At 36.7% G+C, this 17,245-nt stretch overlaps 1 protein-coding gene across 2 annotated transcripts in view; it reads right to left on the minus strand.

The window, feature by feature from the left end:
• The window catches only part of LOC130244353 (formin-1), a 168,773-nt gene that overhangs the window by 96,420 nt on the left and 55,108 nt on the right, over nucleotides 1–17,245 (minus strand). Inside the window, exons 2-4 of one of the 2 annotated variants that reach the window (XM_056476739.1) lie at nucleotides 14,513–15,088; nucleotides 7,942–8,059; nucleotides 6,564–6,625 (exon numbers count right to left, since the gene is read on the minus strand). In XM_056476739.1, coding sequence (XP_056332714.1) covers nucleotides 6,564–6,625; nucleotides 7,942–8,059; nucleotides 14,513–15,088 — 756 coding nt within the window. The remainder of the gene's footprint in view (nucleotides 1–6,563; nucleotides 6,626–7,941; nucleotides 8,060–14,512; nucleotides 15,089–17,245) is intronic. The other variant, XM_056476738.1, reaches the window with a different exon arrangement.

Here is a 17,245-nt window from a genome sequence, read left to right on the forward strand (position 1 = left end):
AGGTGTTTCGTTGTTTTCAGATGAATGCACAGCTAAAGTAGTTCCGGCAGGTTTTGAGCAATTTAAATTATCTCAATGTATTTCTAACACATGATTTCTAATATAGTATTGCTAACATAATATATTAATGCACAGCTAAAGTAGTTCCGGCAGGTTTTGAGCTATTTAAATTATATCAATGTATTTCTAACACATCATTTCTAATATAGTATTTCTAACATAATATATTAATGCACAGCTAAAGTAGTTCCGGCAGGTTTTGAGCTATTTAAATTATATCAATGTATTTCTAACACATCATTTCTAATATAGTATTTCTAACATAATATATTAATGCACAGCTAAAGTAGTTCCGGCATGTTTTGAGCAATTTAAATTATATCAATGTATTTCTAACACATCATTTCTAATATAGTATTTCTAACATAATATATTAATGCACAGCTAAAGTAGTTCCGGCAGGTTTGGACCAATTTAAATTACATTAATGTATTCCTAACCTAATTTAATTAATTGTTTTAGGCTGTAAAATTTATTTAAAAAACACTAATACAATTAATACAATTTAATAAATTAAATATAAATACAAATTAATAAAATGTGAAATGACAACATATATTAGTAATACTAAAATTTATCATAATTAATTACTTAATTAAATGCTTGTTAAATACAGAGCTGTGGAATGCTCGATTCTAATTGGCGGATGAGCATTCTGAGGTGCCAATATTTTAAGATAAATGCACAGCTAAAGTAGTTCCGGCAGGTTTTGAGCAATTTAAATTCTATTACTGTATTTCTAAAATATTCATTCATTCATTTTCCTTCAGCTTGGTCTCTATTTCAGGGGTTGACACAGCAAAATTAACCGCCAACCAGAATGTTTCACGCAGTGGATGCCCTTCCAGCTGCATCCCAGTACTGGGAAACACCCATACACTCTCATTCACACTCATACACTACGGCCAGTTTAGTTCATCAATTCCCCTATAGTGCATGTGTTTGGACTGTGAGGGGAACCGGAGCACCTGGAGGAAACCCATGCCAACACGGGGAGAACATGCAAACTCCAACAGACCCAGCCGGGAACCAGAAACCTTCTTGCTGCGAGGCGACAGTGCTAACCTGAGCCACCATGCCACACTTTCTAAAATATTATCACTGTTAAAGCTGATTCGTGATCATTTAATTCATTGTTTTAGGCTGAACTGCATTCATAAGTGGCATTAATAAAGTTAATAAAATTGAATAAATATAAATAAGTATATAGATATAAAATAAATTAAATATAAATAACTAAAATGTGAAATGACAAGTTATATTAGTAATATTAAAATAGATGATGATTGATTAATTGATTCATTAATTTCTTGTTATACTGCCTTGCTACTAAATACTTGATTCTTATTGGTTGATCGGCATGTTATTATTAAATAATCATTATAGTTATTATAGTTAATCAAATAGTCATTATAATAATCATAATAGTTCATGTAGGTCCTGCAGGTTTTGAGTAGTTTATATTAATTTATTTCTAATGTATTATTAACTGTAAGGCTGTCTATAATTTAATTGTTTTATTTAGGCTGAAAATATTCTAAAATGATTAAAATTATATTTTGTGAAGTTACAGCATATAATAATAATAATAATAATAATAATAATAATAATAATAATAATACTAAAATAGATTAATTAATGGATTATTTCACATGCTGTTATACCGCATGTGTGTTGAATGCTTGATTGTGATTGGCTGATGAGCATTCTGAGGTGTGCCGATAATTTCAGATAAATGCACAGCTGATATAGTTCAGGTTGGTTTAGCGATTTAAATTATATTAGTGTATTTCCAATATATTATTAATTGTAAAGCTGTTTAGAATTTGATTATTTGTTTTGGGCTTTAAAAATTCCTAAAATTAAATGAAAACATTTATTAGTAATACTAAAATCTATTATAATTAATTAATTAAATTCTTATTATATCACAGGTCTGCTGAATGCTTGATTCTGATTGGCTGATGATCACGCTAAGGTGTTTAATTATTGTCAGATAAAGGCACAGTTAAAGTAGTTCCGGCAGGTTTTGAGCAGTTTAAATTATATTAATGTATTCCTAACATAATTTGATGAACTGTTTTAGGCTGTAAAATTAATAAAAACAATTCAATAAATTGAAAATAAATTAATTAATAAAATGTGAAATAACAACATTCATTTGAATGCTTGATTGTGATTGGCTGATGATCATTCTAAGGTGTTTGGTTATTGTCAGATAAAGTCACAGCTAAAGTAGTTCCGGCAGGTTTTGAGCACATTACACCTCCATATCACTGCGCTAAATGATTTGAGCTATTTCACATAAAGCCTGTTTCACACTACAAGCGCGAGCAGAGCATGAGCAGCACATGCTTTTTCGGTGACCATGTTAACAGATTAGATCTTTCATACTGGAAGCAGAAGCAGTGCGTCAGCGTTGAGCGTGAGCATCACTAAAGCAGCAGTGCTGCGATAGTTTAGGTGCTGGGTCTATTATTGCTGCGCTGTTCATGCTCAATTTAAAGTGACAGTGCATTGATAATGACCAAAACACATTGAATGATAGTAAAACGTAGAAAATTGTACAATTTTAATTAAAATTAACCTTAAGCTTAAATTAAGTTTAAGTAGAAATTAAAATGATTAAAAACAGCAACAAATATATTTGTTTGGGTCCGAACTACAAAACCAAATTTGATAAAAAGTTTTGCTCAAGCTGCACACTAGATCATGTATAAATATCATTATCACAATATTGCATAAATATTACTATAACTATGACACTCCTTATAGAGTTTGAGATCTATATAATTTGAAAAATAAAGACTTGGAGGTTAAGGAAACAGCATAGAAGGAAGTTGCCGCGGGCCTTGGTGCAGATAAAAAGTAAAAAAATATATAGATAGACAGACAGACAGACAGACAGACAGACAGACAGGTAGACAGACAGACAGACAGACACACATACAGACAGGTAGGTAGACAGACAGGTAGGTAGACAGACAGACAGGTAGGTAGACAGGCAGACAGACAGACAGACAGGCAGGCAGACAGACAGACAGACAGGTTGGTAGACAGACAGGTAGGTAGACAGACAGGTAGGTAGACAGACAGACAGACAGGTAGGTAGACAGGCAGACAGATAGACAGGTAGGTAGACAGACAGGTAAACAGACAGGTAGGTAGACAGACAGACAGACAGACAGACAGGTAGGTAGACAGACAGGTAGGTACACAGGCAGGCAGACGGACGGACGGACGGACGGACGGACGGACGGACGGACGGACAAACAGACAGACAGACAGACGGACAGACAGACAGACAGACAGATAGATAGATAGATAGATAGACAGATAGATAGATAACTAGAAGGAATAGAGATAGATTGATTTGTGCACAGCTGTCGATCCGCTGTGCATTGCTGGTGTGAAAGGCAAACGCTTGCGTGTGAAACAGGCGTAACAGTCAAAAATTATATATTGTCAAGACTTTTTGATCATATAATTTTTCTGTGCATTAAAAAAACTTGCGTTATTGCCTAACTTGACTTGCCTAATTACCCTAACCTGCCTAGTTAACCTAATTACCCTAGTTAAGCTTTTAAATGTCACGTTAAGCTGAATACTAGTGTCTTGAAGAATATCTAGTCTAATATTATTTACTGTCATCATGACAAAGAGAAAAGAAATCAGCTATTAGAGATGAGTTATTAAAACTATTATGATTAGAAATGTGTTAAAGAAATCTGCTCTCTGTTAAACAGAAATTAAGAGAAAAAATATACAGTAGGGCGAATAATTCAGACTTCAACTGTATATATATATATATAAATAATCACTAATCATTTTTACAGTGCATATTCAGTCATTAGGCTTCTCCAAGTAATTGCATCTTGATTTGAGAATGTTTAGATGTTTGTAGACGAAAACAGAAAAGACAGAATGAATAATAGATAGATGTGTTGTTTATTACGCTCCTGAAACTGAAATACACGGTGATGTTCGTCATCAGTGAGCCGGAGCAGAAGTGCTGAATGTTGAGCTTTAAAACACTCGTAAAACCGCAGCGCTTCTACGTCACTGATTTTCCACAGCGTCCGTCTGCACTGTTTAAATCAGCTTTCAGAAATGATAAAACCTCATACTGTCCAGAGCCGTCCTCATATCTCACATTAAAGTCTTCAAATAAATCTGCATTTAGTGCTAAACTGACAGCGAAAGAAAACTGAACGCTGTGAAGCTGAGAAGTGTGCAGTTCAACAGCCAGAGATTCAATCTGAAGCTGCTTAGTCTTTAGTTTATAGCATACATTTTATTAATGTTTTTAATTTACAATCTTTATTTAAAGTTATTCATTCATTCATTAATTCAGTTTCTTTTGGGCTTAGTCTCTGTATTAATCAGGGGTCACCACAGCGGAATGAACCACCAACTTATCCAGCTTATGTTTTAAGCCGCGATCACACTAGAGTTTGAGCATGTGAAATTTTGCCGTACGGCGCTGTGAAAGGGGGCGGGATTAAACAAGATTATTAGACATTTAAGCGAGTGATTGCTCCATAATTTACATTTCTGTCCAGAGAGGTCATGTTTTAATCTAAGATTAGTCTTGTTATGCGATTTCACAGGTCAGAGTTCACCAAGCTTGAACTTTCTCAAAACTTGTCGCAGAAGCTTGCGTTTCGGGTCTGACGCATTTGCATGCCTATGAATGGAAGTCTATGGGGAGAAAAGTCCAGGGTGACCGCAGCTTTATGCAGCGGATGCCCTTCCAGCTGCAACCAATCACTGGGAAACACCCATACACACTCATTCACATTCATACACTACAGACAATTTAGCTTACCCAATTCACCTGTACCGGAGCACCCGGAGAAAACCCACAGAAATGCCAACTGACCCAGCTGAGGCTCGAAGCAGCGACCTTCTTGGTGTGAGGTGATCGTGCTACCCACTGCGCCACCGTGACGCTTTGGTAATTTATTTTTATATAATTTTTTTTTAAATTGAATAACGAATAAAGGACTGGGTGTGTTTATATCACCCTAATATGACGCTCTATACACCATACATGCACATAAGTCTGTCCAAACAGCTTGAAAAGTAGATTTTTCTTTAAAACTCTTAATTTAGTAGCTGTGTGTATTAATGTGATTTTCATTTATATTTTAGATCATCATCATTTTCTCTGTTAACTCTTTTTACATCTGTCACATCTGCTGGGTTTGTGTCATTTTATTTATTTGTTTTTTAATTAATTTCTTTAATTTCTTTATCTTAACTGTATGTACATTTGGGGGTGGCATGGTGGCTCAGTGGTTAGCACTGTGGCCTCACAGCAAGAAGTTGCTGGTTCGAGTCCCGGCTGGATCAGTTGGTGTTTCTGTGTGGAGTTTGCATGTTCTCCCCGTGTTGGCGTGGGTTTCCTCCGGGTGCTCCGGTTTCCCCCACAGTAAACACATGCGCTATAGGGGAATTGATGAACTAAATTGGCTGTAGTGTATGAGTGTGTGTGAATGTGAGTGTGTATGGTTGTTTCCCAGTACTGGGTTGCAGCTGAAAGGGCATCCGCTGCGCATAACATATGCTGGAATAGTTGGTGGATCATATCCGCTGTTGCAAAATAGAGACTAGGTTAAAGGAAAATAAATGACTGTATGTATGTACATTTGTACTTCATTTTGCTGGGTTTGTGTCATTTTATTTAAATATTTTTAATTAATAGTTTTAGATGTTTTTAAATTAGCTTTTTTTTTCTTTTAACTTTGAATGAATTTGTAATAATTTTGCTGGGTTTGTGTCATTTTACTTAGATTTGTTTAATACATTATTCATACATTAATACATGAACCTGACATGAACTTGCAATAATTTGTGCCATTTAATTAATATTTTTAACTATAATTTTTAATGAGCTTTTTTGTTGTTAACTTTACATAAAAACGCAAACACAAAAACACAAAATAATTCCTGGTTTTGTGTCATTTTATTTGTATATTTTTTTAATTCGGTCACACTTTACAATAAGGTTCATTAGTTAATGTTAATTAATGCATTTACTAACATGAACAAACAATAAACAAAACATTTACTACAGTATTTGTTCATGTTAGTTAACGTTAGTTAATGAAAATACAGTTGTTCATTGTTAGCTCATGTTAACTCACGGTGCATTAACTAATGTCAACAAGCATGGACTTGGATGTTAATAATGCTTTAGTAAATGTTCAATCATGATTAATAAATGCTCTACAAGTGTTGTTCATGATTAGTTCATGTTAGTAAATGCATTAACTAATGTACCTTATTGTAAAGTGTTACCTTTAATTCATTTTGAGTAATGCACTTCCTGTTTTGGAAATTTCAATTCTGATCAGAGAAATGTACCAATGCCACTGAGAAAAACTGTAAAGCTCTGATTCTGATCTACTGAGCTACTCTGTATCTGGAGTAGAGCACACCATTATAGCGTCTCTCCTGCCCTCTAGTGTTTCCTGTCAGTACTGCAGCACATTACTCACCTGCAGTTTCTCCACCTCCTCTTTACTCTCTCTCTTCAGCTGAAGGAGTGCGGCCTGATGCTCTGACAAAACACAACACAACACTGATGGTTACAGACAAACATTCACATAAATGCATGTTCACAATTGAGAATTAAGATCCTGTGAAACTGAAATGCTTTTTTGATTTAAATACAACTCTGTAGCTCCTGGTCAACTAAGTCTCAGCATTGCATATCTTGAGATGTGACTATTGCAGATGCGCACATTGCGATATCAATGCTGAGATGATGTACACTCACCGGCCACTTTATTAGGTACACCTGTCCAACTGCTTGTAAACGCAAGTTTCTAATCAGCCAATCACATGGCAGCAGCTCAGTCATTTAGGCATGTAGACATGGTCGAGACCATCTGCTGCAGGTCAAAGTGAGCATCAGAATGGGGAAGAAAGGGGATTTAAGGGACTTTGAACATGGCATGGTTGTTGGTGCGAGACGGGCTGCTCTGAGTATTTCAGAAACTGCTGATCTACTGGGATTTTCACGCACAACCATCTCTAGGGTTTACAGAGAATGGTCCGACAAAGAGGAAATATCCAGTGAGCGGCAGTTCTGTGGGCGGATGGGCTACAGCAGCAGAAGACCACACCGGGTGCCACTCCTGTCAGCTAAGAACAGGAAACTGAGGCTACAATTCACACAGGCTCACCAAAACTGGACAATAGAAGATTGGAGAAACGTTGCCTGGTCTGATGAGTCTCCATTTCTGCTGCCACATTCGGATGCTCGGCTCACAATTTGGCCTCAACAACATGAAAGCATGGATCCATCCTGCCTTGTATCAGCGGTTCAGGCTGCTGGTGGTGGTGTAATGGTGTGGGGGAGATTTTCTTTGGGTCCATTAGTACCAATTGAGCATGGTGTCAATGCCACAGCCTACCTGAGTATTGTTGCTGACCATGTCCATCCCTTTATGAGCACAGTGTCTCCATCTTCTGATGGCTACTTCCAGCAGGATAACACACCATGTCAAAGCGTGAATCATCTCAGACTGGTTTCTTGAACATGACAATGAGTTCACTGTACTCAAATGGCCTCCACAGTCACCAGAGCTCAATCCAATAGAGCACCTTTGGGATGTGGTGGAACGGGAGATTGGCATCATGGATGTGCAGCCGACAAATCTAAGCAAAATCTCTGAGGAATATTTCCAGTATCCAGTTGAATCTCTGCCATGAAGGATTAACGCAGTTCTGAAGACAAAACTGAGTCCAACCCGGGACTAGTGAGGTGTACCTAATAAAGTGGCCGGTGAGTGTATTGTGCAGCCCTAACTCACAGTGGCATATTTGTTATTCGGGAGATCTAGGTATGATTTGTGGATTAAATCAGCTCACCTGCTTCAGTATAACGCAGTCCCACCTTCTCCTCGGCGGCCTCTTTCGGTGGAGGCCAGATGGCCTGCAGACGTCCAGGCGTTCGGTCTTCGCCATCGGATGGAGACGTGACTTCAGACTGAGCGCAAGCACACAAACAGAGCACGTGCAGAAGTTAACCAGAGGAGAATAAATAAAGCACTTCAGAATTAAATATAAACAGTGGACAACAGTAACTACAGTATTTTTCACTTTACTACTGTACTGTTTAAACTGACTCCCCCTTTGGTGATGTTGGGGGCTGTTTTTGCCCCATTGACTTCCATTATAATCACATTTATTGATTATAAAGTCATGACAGCAGATAATCATGCATTCTTGATTGTTGCTGGTTTTCCCTGTTGGGAAGTGTTATTTTCAATGTGTGCAAAGGTCTCTCTCTCTCTCTCTCTCTCTCTCTCTCTCTCTCACACACACACACACACACACACACACACACACACACACACACACACACACAATACTCCATTTAGAAGGCAGAACTTGATCATGAACTATTAAATTATTACAGCATTATTTAGTAAATAGTTCACCAATCAGTCAGTAATCCTAAATAACCCAGGACTGATTTACTGTTTTCAGATCTTCAGGTTATACAAGGGTTATTATACTGCTGTTCTGATACAGATAATATCAGAAAGATCATTGTGTTTCCTTGTTTAATGATTGTTATTAATGTTGCACTGGCACAATTACCAGCTCAGTCACTCAGTCTCAAGGTCAGAGTCATGCATGTGTTGATTTTGATTGCGTTTTCATTGACAGAACATTCAGTTTTACTTTTGCTGATGAGAAATGTACTGAGATAAATAAATGAATAAATAAATAAATGAATACATAAATAAATAAATGGATAAATAAATAAATAAATAAATAAATAAATAAATAAATAAATAAATAAATAAATAAATGGATAAATAAATAATAAATGAATAAACTTTTGCTGATGAGAAATGTACTGAGATCTGGACCTCGGTGATCTTATATCCATTGGTGGAAAGTAGAGCGGCACGATACTGGAAAAATATGCAATAATGTTGTTGAGCATTGCGATAATATTTCTTACAATATAACGTTTTCCAATCATTTATTAAAGTAATGATATTAAAATTAAAGACATTTTTCAGATCTGTCTAATTCTAATCCATACTAAAAGACTGTCAAACATTTAAAACACTATGAATGAGTGTAAACCTGACATGCAGATATGCCAACTCTGATTGGCTGTTGTCATTTTCCTCTCTCGTCTCGACTCCACCCACTAGTGTTTATTTTCAGCTCTGGGTTCTACAATTCAGCTCATAGCAGAACAGCAGCTACTGAGGAGGCGGGGCTAAAGATAGTAGTAATTCAAATTAACAACCCATGCATGAAATAAATGTAATTCACACATGTGTATCGCATGTACTGCGGTTGCACATGATAGAAAACATGGACATTTTGTGTGTGTTTATAAAATAGATAAAAACTAACTAAATAAATAAATAAATGGATGAATAAATAAATGAATAAATAAATGAATAAATAAATAAATAAATAAATGGATGAATAAATAAATAAATAAATAAATAAATAAATAAATAAATGGATGAATAAATAAATAAATAAATAAATAAATGGATGAATAAATAAATAAATAAATAAATAAATAAATAAATGGATAAATAAATAAATGAATGAATCAATAAAAAAAAAATAATAATAAATAAATAAATGAATAAATAAAAAAAATAAATGGATGTATAAATAAATAAATAAATGAATAAATAAATGAATAAATAAATGAATAAATGAAAAAATAAACAAATAAATAAATGGATGAATAAATAAATAAATAAATAAATAAATGGATGAATAAATAAATAAATAAATAAATAAATAAATAAATAAATAAATGAATGAATAAAAAAATGAACAAATAAATAAATAAATAAATGAATGAATGAATAAATAAATAAATAAATAAATAAAACAGTAGTGACTGTAAGTTGAAGGGTAGTAAAGCTGTTTTGTAAAGTAATATTCCTGAGAAAAGCTACTCAATTACATTATTTACATCTGTGCATGTGTTTGAAAATATATAAATATAAAAATAAACATATAAAGTATTGTCTGCAGGTTGAAGGAAAATAGTGCCGACACAGCACTAAAATGCACTTAAGTAAAAGTACATTGTTTAAACTACTTGAAGTTTAATTCCTGAGAAAAACTACTCAATTACAGTAACCAGAGTAACTGTAAGTCGTTGCTTTACATTACATCTTATATCTGTGCACGTGTTTAAAAGTGTACAGATAAATAAATCATATAAAAGAAAACAGCACAGCAAACAGCAGCACTGAAAATGGACTCCAGTAAAAGTGCACATTATTCAAACTACTTACTAAATTACAATTCCTGAAAAAAAACTACTCGTTTACAGTAATTTGAGTATTTGTAATTGGTTATTTTACACCACTGCTGATATCTGTGCATGTGTTCGAAATGTACAAATAAATAAACATATAGAGGACTGACTGCGGGGAAATAAAACAGTGCAGAAATGGCCTGTTTCCACTGAGTGGTGCGGTACGATACGATTCGTTACGCTTTTATGGTCGTTTCTACTGTCAAAAAATACCAAAACATGAACCGTACTGTACCACTTTTTGTGTACCCTTTCCAAAGGGCACCCGGCACAACTAAAGCAGGGCAAAATTTCTAAATTCCTGGTAGCCCTAATGGCAGGCACTCTCCAGTTTTTGGTAGCCGGAATATATAAATTTAAGTAGCCCAAATAGAAAATACATATTAAATAAAAACCAAAACATACATCTACTAAATAAAAAATATATAATGGCATTTGTGGCGACGTGGTGGCGTAGTGGCTAGCACGATCACCTCACAGCAAGAAGGTCGCTGGTTCGAGCCTCATCTGGGTCAATAGGCGTTTTTGTGTGGAGTTTGCATGTTCTCCCCGTGTTGGTGTGGGTTTCCTTCGGGTGCTCTGTTTTCATCCACAGTCCAAACACTTGCGCTATAGGGGAATTGATGAACTAAACTGGCCGTAGTGTATGAGTGTGTGTGTGTGTGTGGCGTGGGTTTCCTCCGGGTGGTCTGGTTTCCCCCACAGTCCAAAGATATGTGGTATAGGTGAATTGGGTAAGCTAAACTGTCCATAGTGTATGAGTGTGAATGAGTGTGTATGGGTGTTTCCCAGTGATGGGTTGCTGCTGGAAGGTTATCCGCTGCGTAAAACATGTGCTGGATAAGTTCATTCCGCTGTGGTGACCCCAGTTTAATAAAGGGACTAAGCCGACAAGAAAATGAATGGATGAATGATGGCGTTTGTTATAGGTTATATATTTATTTTTCAAATAACCAAAATTGTATTATTTAACTTTTTAAACTTTTTATTAAATAACCACATTTATTTTTCAAGTGGTGCTCGCTGCAGAGCCACTTGGGCAGAGCTGAGCTCCAGCAAGGGGGAGCTTGAGCTCCAGCTCCTCCTTCCTTGCACTTCTACGAGTGATGTCACTGGGGGGTTGGGGTTACAGGTGGGGTGGGTGTACGCATTAAAACAGCTTACAGGAGGAGGAGTGAGAGCTCAAGCTTCCCCTCGCTGGAGCTCAAATGGCTCTGCAGCGAGCAGTGTCTCTTATTTTTTGTAGCTATAAAGACATCCCGATATGTAACAGAGCAGATATAAAATAAATAGAACGTTCCCTTGTGCTTTAGATTATTTCTTACATAACTAACTTACTGCTACCTGTAAAATCTGAATGGTTTTAGCTCTGAGGTGGAGAAGACACAAATAGATATTTCACCCAAAATGGAAAATCGTGTCATTATTTTATCTTCATTATTATGAAGATAAATATCTTTATCTGTGTTTAACAGAAAGAATAAAAACTCAAACAGGTTTGAAACAAGTGAAGGGAGTAAATAGTGGGTCTGTTTTCATTTTTGGGTAAATCCCCTTTTCCTATTCTTTTGTTTGATCAAACATAATTCACTGTGTTTGGACCACGTCAGACATATAAAAGGATTACTTATGCACATCAGCTCAAAAACAGAGGAGAAATGGCCCTGAAGCGCACAGCGTAAGGTAAGAGATGACAGCTGTCTGTGCTATCTGGAGCTGCTTATTGATCATAAATGTATTGTTTTCACTTCTGCGGCATGGAAACACCGCGATTCATTCCACAACTGTTTGATATGAGAATATAATTCAGTAAAAAGAATGCTAGAACCGTATGAGCACCGGCAAGAGCTTTCATTTGAGCTAGAACTTGTACATGTGTCATATATGAACCATATGAACAATATGAAAATGAACCAATGTTCAATACCCAGCTCAGGTATCCAAAATACTGTGTATTTAAGTGTAAATAACTTTTGAACAGTAGAATAAAAACCAAAGTGATGCATATGTGCATAAAATATAGCTTCTACACTTTCACACTTAAGGGGGTCTGGTGCTATGCTAGCCCTTTACATCTCAAAGCAAAGACAATGACATCACGATACCGGTACCGGGTCCGCAGAGTTTAAGGCTGACTGCCGATTGTTTACCAATCCTGTTGAATAACTGTGAAAAGTAGACAGATTACACTAACTTATGCTTATTAACTTATAACATGCATTCTATCTTTCTTAAGCACCTGGGTCTGTACTGCGCGCGCTCCAGCATGTGCTTTTCACAGAGACACGCGCACTCGCATAGTTTTAAAATGCACTGTTTTTCGTTACAGTCTGAATGGCTAACTAATGTATCTTAATAACGAATAATTGCATAAAGAAATATATTTTTAATTTCGCATAGCTTTTTCATGATGTGAAACGGCTTGTTTACGAACCCAAAGAAAGACCCATCCTATTATACTGTCCAGTTCTGAACAATTTTGAGGTAAGAAATTAATATGTTATAATTAATTCAGTTTATTTTCATTCATTCATTCATTCATTTTATTTTCGGCTTAGTCCTTTTATTAATTAGGGGTCGCCACAGCAGAATGAACCGACAACTATTCCAGCATGTTTTACGCAGTGGATGCCCTTCCAGCTGCAACCCATCACTGGGAAACATCTATACACACTCACATTTACACTCATACACTACGGACAATTTAGCTTACCCAATTCACCTGTACCACATGTGTTTGGACTGTGGGGGAAACCGGAGCACCTGGAGGAAACCCACAGCAACACGGGGAGAACATGCAAACTCCACACAGAAATGCCAACTGACCCAGCCGAGGCTCAAACCAGTGACCTTTTTGCTGTGAGGCGAATGTGCTACCCACTGCGCCACTGTGACCCCTTCATTTAAATCTTATGTTTATAATTTTTTTTATTGTTCCTGGATAAACAATTTTTTTTTAATACTCTGTTGAAGTCATTATTTGGAGCTGGCATCAGTGGCGTAGTGGACGGGGCAGCGCAGGGGCCCCCCGCATGATAGGGGTCCCTGTGTGATAAATCACCACACTCAAACCCCCCTGACTCAGGCTATTACTGTATGTAAATATTTTGTCGGTGTGTGACGAGTGTTTGTGTGCTTCAGTGTCGCACATTCAGTACAGATCAAGCGATTAAACTGACAGAAACACTATGTTACGTTATTTTGGGAGGTCGTTGATAATATTTAGGCTTTTCTCCTTCTTTATCAACAAGTGGATTTATTGCTGCCGTGTCAGCAGCACAGCACAAACATTGAAATATATTTTTCCTCCCACTGGCCTGCCGGGAAGCGTGTAGACAGCGTGGTGGCCCGACTTAAAAAAAAAAAAAAGGCCCGGGATGTCAGGCTACCAGTTTTTGTGAGCCCTGAAAAGGGTACCAAAAGGCGGAACTAGACGCACAGCTGAGCGCTATTGGTTTACAGAGGAGCGTCACTAGCGCATGCACAAGCAGGAGAATGAAAACAAAGAAAGCGCCATTTTTAAATACATAGCCGAGACATTACACTGTTATAATATATACACATATAATAGCCAGCCACGGTCGACCGGAGCTCAAACAAACCTTGTCATTGTCTTGTTTAATAGCCACAAAGCCAAGAAGAAGAGCAGAATCTGCCGTGTGTCCTGTTGTTGTTTACGAGTCCCAAAAAAACAAAGCAAGCAAACTGGCATGTTCAATTATTATAATCGCCTTTTGGACTATTATGAACTCAGAATGACGGACAAGATGTTTAACAGTACCATGTGCTGGTGAAGAATAAAGATGAGAGGTTTGTGCTGACTGTATATGTTTCATTTATGAACCCAAATATGGCCTTAATGTATGTTTTGGGTATTTTTGTTTTGTAATTGGCAACATTTCAGAGACTGTAAGGCATTGGTAGCCTTTGGCAGCTTGATAAAGATGACCCGTACCGAACTGAACTGTACCACTCAGTGAAAACAAGGCATAAAAGTACAGATGCAGCACTAACAATGTACACATTATTGAAACTACTCACTAAAGTACAATTCCTGAGAAAAAAACTACTCAATTATATTAATCTGAGTATTTATAATCTTAAATCTGGCCGGCTGATACATACTTTGACCTCAGCAGGGCTCTTGGTTTCAGCAACACTGGCTTTGTTCTGCTTCTCAAAGAAGGACCTGAGCAGCTCTTTATCCCTTTTCTTCTTCTTCTTGATCGCCTCCAAATCCAGCGATGCATCCACAGGGTCCTTTTTAGGGGATTTAGATCCAAATAATTTGCTTTTCAATGCATCATACGGTAAATCTGCTGAAGTTTTCCCACTGCAGTCTGTTTGTTCATCATTAGCTGCTGTTTTTATATCCGCAGTTTCCTCTTGTTTGTTGTTTTCTTCAACATTCGATGCTTTTTGGAGCAAATTAGTGATTTCTGATAGACTTCGTGGCTCGGTTTTCTTCTTGGTAATGGTGAGCGGTTCAGTTTTGGCTTTGTTGACGTGCTGTTTAAGGCTTAGTAGTGCTCGATCTGCGTCTTTCTGTTTAATTTCAGAAAGCGTCTCCCGCTCGTCTCCGACGGCGCCTTTCTTTAGTACGCGAAGGCCACTGAAAAGAGCTGGAACCTGGAACTTGTCACCGATTTTTGGTGAAACAGTGTCCTGTTTTTGAAGAGGAGATTGAGCTTCTGGTGCACACTGAAACAAATTATTCATTGGTTCAATAAGGAATACTTATAAACAACACAGGCTCATAGATACGTACCCCTATATACAGTTCTGGAGAGCGTGAAATACGTCCCAGGAGCTACTTTTTTGCTGTTTTTGTGAATCCACCAGAATCCAACTGTGTACGCTTTTTCAGATCTCAAATTTCGCGAGTGCCATTCGCGCCTGCTGTTCTCAAGTAAATTCACCAGAGGCCGCTGTCGACTGGCTGACTGAGTGACTGACCAATAACCTCGCCCACCCCCTTCACTAAACCCAACCAATAGTGTTTTCAAAAGCACTGATTGACCCGATCACCCCTTCCATAAAGCCAACCGAAAGTGCTTCAATAGCAATCCATAAAAAGAAAAGCCCTTGCCTGATTTTTACCACGTTTTCAGATTTTACCACATTCTCTTCCTGTTATTTACTTGTTTATTTTATTTTTTGGCTTTTGTTTTTATATTACCTGCTTTATGGAATCATTCTTCGCCAGACTCAAACCCCGTCGTCACGGTCAACTCCTCTTTGTGTCTCAAGTACGCTGACGTACATGACGAGCTACTGGACAAACTGGTAACATCGGTAAAGGCGTCCATAGGGAGGTAACCGGTCAGATGGTAGCGCTAAAATAAACAGAAGCCGGCGGCGGCTTCATACTGCCTCATAGCGTTTATTTTAAAGATGAAATGCAGCCATAAGTAGCTCAAGCTACATAATTCACGCTCTCCACAAATGTATACAGGGTACATATTCATAATGAGCCTGTGTTGCTTATAAAGATACACTGCAAACAATGGTTTTCGTATTTAGTTTTGGTCTTGTTTCTAGTCCAAATATCTACAAATTCCTGGTCACACTTTACAATAAGTTTGTATTATTAGTTAATGTTAGTAAATGCATTTAACAAACAATAAACAACAGATTTATTTCAGTATTTGTTCATGTTAGTTTAGGATGGTCGTTTTTGAGAAAGCGCCTCTGACGGTGAGGGTGAGAAGGACACCGATATAGTCTCAGAAATCTTTCTTTATCAAATTTGAAATACGAACTGATCAGACACTTGGCTTTCAAGGCTTATTTTTTCTAGGGTATTACAAGAACAATGTCCTTGTGTTTGTATAGGAAAAAACAAACATTGCACAGTATAATTCTTGTATTTTTTAGAATTAAACTGGCTAGATGGACCATAGTAAAGCTCAAAGTGTCTTCTTTCCAATGATACCTTATTTATCTTGCTCACTGGGGTCAAACCGCCTATAAGTGCGGTGCTGGCTGACAAGTTAATGGAAATACAGTTGTAACTAACAGTGCATTAACTAAAGTTAACAATTTGGATGTTAATAATGCATTAGTAAATGCTGAACTATGATTAATAAATACTGAACAGTTCTGTTCATTATTAGTTTCAGTTAGTACATTCATCAACTAATGAAACCTTATTGTAAAGTGTGACCAAATTCTTAAATCCAGAAGCATCTTCTGGACAAGCTACAGAAATAACGAGTCAAAATTGTGAAAAGGTGAGAAACTTAGTGAAACAATCTTGTTTTTGCTTCCATTATTTTGCGTACAGTTTGTTTTGACATAATATATGTGTGTGTGTGTGCTGTGTATTTGTATTATTTATATATAAATACACACATGCATGCTCCGGTTTTAGCAGAGCATTTAACAGATTAGCTCCAGTTTTGTCTTTGGTACTGACTAATCTAATGTATCTGCACACATGTATTACTGTAAAGCATCCTGCACTGGAAAAATGCTTTCCTTACTTCAATGCTTTGGTCTTGTTTTCAGTCCAAATAACTAAAACTTCTTAAATCAAGAAGCATTTTCTAGATAAGCAATAGATAATGTCTTATTTTCAGAAACAATGAGTCAAAATGAAGTGGGTTTATCATTAAAACAAGCTAAATCATCTGACAATGGGGGAAGTGAAATAATCTTGTTCTGTCCTTTTGACATAAATTTACTCTGTTTACCCCACTGTTAGATTATTTAGCTCGTTTTAAGGAAAAACTCACTTTATTTTGACTCATTATCTGTTTAAACAAGACTATATTTTGTGCTTGTGCTTTGTTTTACAGCATTTAGAAAATATGAACGTAAAGAGAGATCTGTGAGGGGTGAACTCATCGCTCAGCA

The sequence above is a fragment of the Danio aesculapii genome, chromosome 17, assembly GCF_903798145.1.
Source record: "Danio aesculapii chromosome 17, fDanAes4.1, whole genome shotgun sequence".
NCBI lineage: Eukaryota > Metazoa > Chordata > Actinopteri > Cypriniformes > Danionidae > Danio > Danio aesculapii.